This window comes from Charadrius vociferus, unplaced genomic scaffold, assembly GCF_000708025.1.
Source record: "Charadrius vociferus isolate BGI_N301 unplaced genomic scaffold, ASM70802v2 scaffold549, whole genome shotgun sequence".
Lineage (NCBI taxonomy): Eukaryota > Metazoa > Chordata > Aves > Charadriiformes > Charadriidae > Charadrius > Charadrius vociferus.
Window position 1 is genome coordinate 997,707 of NW_009650103.1, and position 8,031 is coordinate 1,005,737.

General features: G+C 44.0%; 2 protein-coding genes across 2 annotated transcripts; one reads left to right on the top strand and one right to left on the bottom strand.

Annotated features, from left to right (window-relative positions):
* On the top strand, positions 1 to 3,732 carry RPL7A (ribosomal protein L7a; the record flags this gene model as incomplete). Its single annotated transcript, XM_009892243.1, has 7 exons — positions 1 to 100; positions 538 to 687; positions 1,525 to 1,665; positions 2,033 to 2,112; positions 2,447 to 2,577; positions 3,008 to 3,077; positions 3,563 to 3,732. Coding segments are annotated over 7 exons (777 nt in total), but the record flags the coding sequence as incomplete, so codon positions are not given.
* Positions 3,733 to 4,648: 916 nt separating this feature from the next.
* SURF1 (surfeit 1) lies at positions 4,649 to 7,777 on the bottom strand. The gene is made up of 9 exons (XM_009892317.1): positions 7,748 to 7,777; positions 7,460 to 7,541; positions 7,208 to 7,335; positions 6,760 to 6,842; positions 6,362 to 6,553; positions 5,989 to 6,061; positions 5,472 to 5,634; positions 4,990 to 5,071; positions 4,649 to 4,751 (listed from the first exon to the last, which is right to left on the bottom strand). The coding sequence occupies exons 1-9, from the start codon at positions 7,775 to 7,777 to the stop codon at positions 4,685 to 4,687; spliced, it is 900 nt and encodes a 299-aa protein (XP_009890619.1). The 3' UTR covers positions 4,649 to 4,684.
* Positions 7,778 to 8,031: the final 254 nt, after the last annotated feature.

Sequence of the window (8,031 nt, forward strand, 5' to 3'; positions counted from 1 at the left end):
GGCAAGAAGGTGGCACCGGCCCCTGCTGTAGTCAAGAAGCAGGAGGCCAAGAAGGTTGTCAATCCCCTCTTTGAGAAGAGGCCCAAGAACTTTGGCATCGGTGAGTAAGTGGATATTGGGCTGCTCGCTCAAGATTATTTTGTTTTATAGGGAGATGCCTATATCATAAACAGAAGGGTATTTTAATGAAGCTGTGGATTGGAGAGAGTGATGGATATAGTTGCCTTGCAATTCAGAGCTGGCCTTTGTTACGTATATGAAGGCAGTTATGGACAATTTGCTGAATTTCCCGCATTATAAAGATTTATTATGTGATTCTATTGTGATGAATTTTGCCATTCTGCATGTGGTGTGGTGAATCTATTCAGACTTAAGTAGTGTCATTTTTGTATGGTGTGCAGATGATGTGAAAGAATATTTGCTATCTGAGTGATAGTGCTGACATGTCACCACCAAGATCACTGATGCACCCATGCCTATTCTGTGCTGTTGCTCTGTGGGTTTGGAACAGTTTTGAGTTATAGCCTGTATTTTTAGGACAGGATATCCAGCCGAAGCGTGATCTCACTCGTTTTGTGAAATGGCCGCGCTACATCAGGCTGCAGCGCCAGAGGTCCATTCTTTACAAACGCTTGAAGGTGCCTCCTGCCATTAACCAGTTCACTCAGGCTTTGGACCGCCAGACAGGTAAGGATGTGCCCCACAAAGTCCTCTTGACTTGGGTCCTTAATGGGATGTGCCTCAGAAGAGGAAAGAAACCAAAATAGGACTTAATAAAGGTAAGCTGGAGAGTATCTTTAGAAGCATTTTAGGGAGGCTTTAATAGTGACTTGGGTGATGATGACAGCAAGCTGCTGTCTGAGTTTGCTGGTTTACATCTTGATAGCTGGTATGTATTTTCAAAAGGGAGTTAGAAAATGCCAAAGCTCCCACTTGAAGACCCAAACCCAGAGTTAGGTTAACTGTATGTTTCCATTGGAGTCTATTTTTCCAGCTTGGTGTAGAACACGGAGGGTTCTTTTAACTGTGTACACAGATAGTTTTAGAGATCAGTATGAGTGTAGGCTTTGGGGGGAAAGCCAGCATCCTGCAGACTGGCATTGAAATGGGAGAGGAAGGGACTTCAGGGTCTTCTGTGAATGAGTAAATAGTCTTTTCCAGGTGGCAATGTCTGTGCAAGAAACTTTCAACCTGTGTAGAGTTAGTCCCTCGTAGATGTTGCCAAATAAGTTGCTTGCTTTAAAGGAGAAAGTGCACCACCGTTAACCATAAGTGCTGTGGGGGTCCACAGGCATTTCCTCATCCAAACAGTGAAGGAGCTCTCATTGCCAGCAGAGGTAAATAGGGGCTCTGGAGGTGCTCTGCTAGCTCTGCTCTTGCACTGTGCAAATGATGCTAAATTTATGCTGTCTAAATGCACTTGATGACAACCACCAAGATCGCTGATGCACTTCAGTATTTTAAAAAGCAATGCTTAGATTTTCAGGTCATGCAACTAACTAACTAGTAGATATTATTTTCCAGCTACACAGCTTCTGAAGCTGGCGCACAAATACAGGCCAGAAAATAAGCAAGAGAAGAAGCAGAGGCTACTGGCTCGTGCTGAGCAGAAAGCTGCAGGAAAGGGAGATGCTCCAACTAAGCGGCCACCGGTCCTCCGAGCAGGTAATTTTGTACATGGACTTGACTGCTTGCATACATGGGAGCATGGTGCTTTGCTAGTGAGAAAACTGATGAGAAGAGTTGGAGCTCGGCTCCAGCCAAACAGAATTGGACAAGCTATTGCAATGATGTATGAATTTCTTCACCTGAGCTTAAAGTGAAGAGCAAAATAGACGAGCTTTTTAACCCTGAGCTTTAGCAAATTGTCCATGGAATATCTTCTCTGTGCTGCTGAATGGATGTGAAAAGTTTTCATAACTTTTCATAATGAAGCTGTGCTATAGAGTCTGAGCTGGTTATATGAGGCTTATATGAAAGCTCTGAAAACAGTCTGAGGGGAATCAAAGCTTATCTATAACTTGTTTTTCAGGTATTAACAGCGTCACAACTCTGGTAGAGAACAAGAAAGCTCAGCTCGTAGTTATTGCCCACGATGTAGACCCCATTGAGGTAAGCGTACTCGCTGGTGCATGGTATAGGCTACTGGTGTGACTTAAGCTGAGGTCAGAACTGGGCTTGGGGTGAGAATGCATTTTAGGACAAAGGTGGAAAGAGAATGCATAAAAATACATTTACCAGAACTGGAATGCCTATGCATATTCATAGTTTTCCTGGTATTATAATGAGGCTTGGCCCTTGCAATGATGTATGAATTTCTTCACCTGAATCAACAATGAAGAGCAAAACGAGCTTTTTAACACTGAGCAATTGCCACAGCCCAGGCTGATTCAAGAATAAAAAGATGTTCTCCCTCAGTTATACAGCATGCTCCCTTTCGTTTCAGCTCGTCGTCTTCTTGCCAGCTCTCTGCCGCAAGATGGGAGTGCCATACTGCATCATCAAGGGCAAAGCCAGACTGGGGCGACTGGTCCACAGGAAAACTTGCACCTGTGTTGCTTTCACACAAGTTAACCCGTAAGTATTGTGGGTGCTGACTGGATTTGCGGTAGAAAGCAAACTGCCCATAAGCACAGACTGTAGGGCAGATGGATAGCAAACTTGGCTCTCTCTAGTTTCATGTAGTAAAACTACAGTACTACCTCTATAATGTCTAATACAGATGTCCTTTTGTATCAAGAGCTCTATCGGATCCTGAAGATACAGATCACTTTGTTTCACCAAAATGGATAGTTACTCTAAAATATGTAGATGTAACTATTAACCTTAATCTGAGTAGTGCATGTTCCAAAAGCATTGGTGTTTGGAGTGATTAACCCTTTGCAAATGATGCTTATGCTTAACCGGAAAAATCACATTGCCACTATGAGCTCTTCAATCCTGAGGCAAAAGATTTATGGAAAATGTTAAATTGAGGCTCTAAAGGAACTAAAACTATCATCAACAGGGAGGATAAGGGAGCCCTTGCAAAGCTGGTGGAGGCTGTCAAGACCAACTACAATGACAGATACGATGAGGTAAGAGTCTCTGTGCTGCTAGCCATGTCTTTTAGTTTGTACTGTTAACATCCCCAAAAGCTTGCCAGTGAAAAGCAAGTTAGTTCAGACATAGTGACATCACCTTTAAGCCTGTTAGTTGTGTTGTACCTATATGTTTATGATGTATCTACGTTATTCACCTAAGGATGGGGTAAGATGTAAATGCTGTCACCGAGTTGGAAGTAAGCGGAGCTATATCAGGGCTAGGATTGTAGAGAGGGCAACAGCTTCTGCTAGGCTCAACCCTGTCCCCCATGTGATGGCTGAATCCAGCACCATTCACGGGGAAAGATTTTAATTAAAAACTCCTGTATCTCTAGGCTGTAGTTCACTGCTTGAAATGTGTAGGACTTCCTCATTGAGGGAGCTCTTCCCCTTATGCATAAAGGAGTGTAATTAAGCAAGTTGTTTGAATCGTGTAAAAGATTGTATGAGGCATCTAACCTGTTCTCATTTCTTTGCAGATCCGTCGTCACTGGGGTGGTAACGTCTTGGGTCCAAAATCTGTGGCGCGCATTGCTAAGCTTGAAAAAGCAAAGGCTAAAGAACTGGCTACTAAGCTGGGCTAAAGATGTACTGGATTGCTACCGTGTTTTCTGTACATAAAAAGAATAAACCCCCAGATTGAGTTTCAGTGGTCTCTATTAATGGGAGTGTTCCAGACAGTGGTTAGCACATCAGCACGGCCTTCCATCAGATGATTGCATAGCGCTGCACAGAAGCAGCTGCATAGAGGAGGTTATTACTTTACGTGGAACAACTGCCCTTAAATACTAGTCCTGCGTAGTAATTCTTCTCCTTTGAACACACAGCTCCTATGAGGAGGTCTGTAATGCCTCTTCCAGGGCAAGAATGGTCAGTGAAGGCAGGCTGAAGTGTGGGTGAAGAATCTAGACCTTCTTGTCCTTCTGTTCTTTCCTGACCACTGACTTGGTCTTGCGGCATTGTGGGAGGCTACGAAGCCTGATAAAGCTCCAGCTGAGGTAGCTGCTGCTTGGTTTTGCTAGCCTTCCTCATGTTCTGGTGAAGCCATAGACTGCCTTGCCCAGCTAGATGTGAGTATCCACAGTAACCTTTAAATCAGGTTTGTTGCTGTTAGGATGTAAGAGATGCAATGCAAGTCACAAGGCAAGCACCTGTAGGCCCTCTTTATTTATTCTGCTGCAACTGCTGTGAATCACTCCTGACTTCAGGAATGACTACTCAGTGCAAAGAAACTTCAATTCACAAAATCCTTTGCTGTCTTTTAGAAAATACAGCAGTGGAGAAGTTAAAAAGTAGCTTACAACCAACCATGATAGAAAAAAGTATCCTTGAGATTACTCCATAAATCAGCTTGACTAGAAGTCTCAAAAGCCACTTACAATTTTGTAGTTCAGTACTTCCAAGCTGCAGCCAGAATGGCACTGGTAGGAGCTCAGAATCTGCATCAGTTGCTTAAAGCCTATTTCCAGCTTGGCAGCTGCACACATCTACTGAACATGTCCTGAAACTCTGGGTGTTTCAGTTAATCAGGACTGATCAGACTGCTGTCATCTATAAAAGCCTGCTCTTGACTGTAGTAGAGAAGAGATCAGCCCTTCCCCTCAAAGAGGTATTTTTTGGATGAATTTTCTGTACCACAAGAATGAAGTTGCAGCACATAAGCCATACCTAGGGAAGAAAACAAAACCACGTTTACACCTTCTTTTCATGATGGACTGGACCTTCCTAAGTCAGCTGCAGCGCAATAAAACTTACTTCAAATCACCATGCAATGTGGTACTTCAGTTAAAACTAGGCTTTTGCAGCTTAAGAGCTTATCCAGTCTCACTGCTACAGGAGCAAGGTGAAGCTTTACATTCAAAAGAAACACCTGGAAGGTCAGTCACAAGCTGGCTGGGTAACTTACCAGGTGATGATGTATTGCATGTGCTCGTTTCTCAGGCTCACCCTTGTCTGGCCTCCGATGGGCCCCCCTGGGACTGTGCTTCCTGTAGGTATAACAAAGCGTGTAAGTTAAATCAGCAGACACCCTGCTCCTCTTCCTCAGGAAACTGTTCCCAAGTTACCAGCACAGCTGGAGCTGTGGGGCAGGCGGCCCTACAGGAAGGGGCTGCTTGTGCTCAAGGCAGCGAACACTGCCTGCATCTCCTCCGAGCACCCTACTGTTCCCCAGGGCTAGCTGCCCATCACCTTCAAAACAGTCAACCTAGCAGAGTACACAAAGAGAAGAGAAAGATGCAATACCTTGTTGGACTTCATAATCTTTAAGGTCTTTTCCAACCTAAATGAGTCTACCTTTCCAAATGCCCAGGGGAAATAACTAACTGAACAGAAAAAAGGGGAGAGCTACGTAAATCGGAGGTGGGGTTGGGTTCCTCTGTGACTTACTGAAATCTGCATCGATAAAGATGGGCTCAGCGCCAGTCACCTTTGCCATAGCCTCCAGGTCACGGTAATGCCAGCGGTTTTTCTCAATGTTATTTTCAGGCACAAAAGGTTTCCGGGTTTCTGATAACCTCACCACCCCGGTGAGATCAATTTCATCTTCAATCTGAAGAGAAGTGCAGAGGAGAGAAAATGAACCTTTCAAGAATCATTCCACATTCTGACATGCCAGGTCTTGGTAGAAAAACATGGCATTTGTGGGGTCTGATTAAAAATCAGCTGGTTGTGCCCTGCATTGGGGCAGTGCTGTAACACAGCAGGGGAAAAGGCAGATCAAGACTAGCTCCTTGTTTGTAAAAAACATCATTTACTTACCAAAAATGTGGGAAAAAAGTGCAATGACTATTTAAGTAACCTCCCATGATGCTGAACATGGCTACTGCCTTTCTTGGTTTGTCAGTCGCACCTCGGCAATCACAGGGCAGAAAGTAACACGCAATATTCCCTGTATCCCCCTTACCTGTCCCTTCAGCCTGGTCTCCGGTTTCAATTTCTTTTTGGGCACAAATCCTCGGTTGACTAAAATTGTGACCCTAGAGTTACATAAAGAAGTATGGCTCATGAGTGAAAGGAAACTGATTCTTGCTGCTGCCTAGAACTAGTTACCACAGAAAGAAGCAACCCATATGTTTGGTGCCACTTTTTTTTGTCATCTGAGTGCATATTATAAGGGAATTCAAATACAATTTCAAATTGAGCCTCAGTGACATAACAGACTGTGAGAAATGCCTTTTAAGGGAGAGGGAATGATTTATATAAACTCAACCACCATGAGTCAGCTTTTCAAAACAGAAGCGAGCTGCTCACATGAACCACGGCTTTCATTAACTTACCCTAGTTCTGTGCAGTAGAAAGGAGTAACGACGTTCGCTCCATTTTCCGGGTGGGATGTCAGCCGCCCGGCTTCTCTTGCTTCTCGCTCAGGGTCCACAAGTGACCGTGGCAAAATATAGAGCTCCTTGGAGTGGTCGAAATGGCCTCGAACCTTTACAGGTCTGTACTCCAATTCCTTCAATTCCATGGGGCTGCATGGAAAAAGATGAAAACAAAATCATGGCTGTGATACGCAAATCAAATTAGGGGATTTTATCATGGGATTCTCCTTTCCCCTAATGGCTCACTATAGAGCCTGTTGGCAAACAGGAACAGGACACAAACACCTCATGGAATAAGCAGCTGGCTTAGTGTTTTATTACTATCACAGTGATAGTATCAGTTTCAGCTTCCTTACTCTAATGTCAGAGGGATGGGCTCTGATGTAATCCTCGATGCCAGTTGTGCAATCAAATCTAATTTCCACTTTCGTCGCTGAACCTGAAAGTACATAAACACACCAGTAGTTCCTTATGGTAGAACAGAGCAATATAATAACCCCATCAAGCCTTAAAATCTGTGTTGTGTGTTTCTCCTCAGACCTGGCCTAAAACAGGGTAATTGGAGATACGGAAATGGAGGCTACTGACTTAATTTTGAGGAAATATTTAAACTGAAATAAAAGTGTAAAAACTAAGACGCTCTCCTTTAAAGACTTACAAATGAACACTTGGAAAACAGAAAGGTAAAATAAGAGCAAATCTTTACCCTATGTATGATTTGAACTAGATTAAACAGCCAGAAAGGGAAAAACCTGACAGCCCTCAAGTGCTTGTCTCTTGAAAAAATGAAATATTTTTTTTTACCTGCCAAGTGCCAAGACAGAACGCAGTCAGAGGGACCAGGAAAAGGCCCCATTTGAGTAAGATGTCCTCTCCAGATGTGTCAGCAGCTGTTGTAGAACTTCGTGGTCTGCGGAACCTCAAACAAACATCTAGAGAAAAACAGAATCAGGAATAGGATTTGTACAGGAGAGAAGATGCCAAATTCCTGCAGAAAATGTCAACTCTTGGTATAAGGTTGAAATGGGACAGAAATCCAAGCAAATATTTTCTTACCTTTAGTCTGCTGGACCAGACCAGAACCTGCTTTAGTTAGGGGATACCCAAAAAATGTTCTTCTGATCAAGCAATATGATACCTACATGAAATAAGAAACATCCTTTGTAGTGTCTCTGCTTTGTAAAATTTGTACCTTGGTAATATCAGTTGTCTCAGTGAGACATATCAATGAACAACTACCTGTGAAATACTACGGGTTAGGATATAATTAAAAAAAAAATCTCAAAATAATCAAATTCCAGTTACAGAGCTGACTACAGCATAGCAAATTATCTTTCCCTTTACATCCACGCTATCAGCAAATGTACACACCATCTCAATTCGTTCTTGAAATAAATGCCAGCCAAGCACCCGCCCTCCTGCTTCACCCCCCTTCCCGCCACGCTGGAGCGGCACAGGGACAGATTTACAGCCTTTTTGCCACCGATTCCGCTCACTTTTAGAGCCGCTTTCCCCCGCGCAGTGAAGTCGATCCCCACACCGCGACGGGGGACACCAACACACCGCAGCCAAAGCCGGGGCCCGGGCAGCGGCGGGGGGAGCCCGGCCGGGCGCAGCTACAGCGCCGA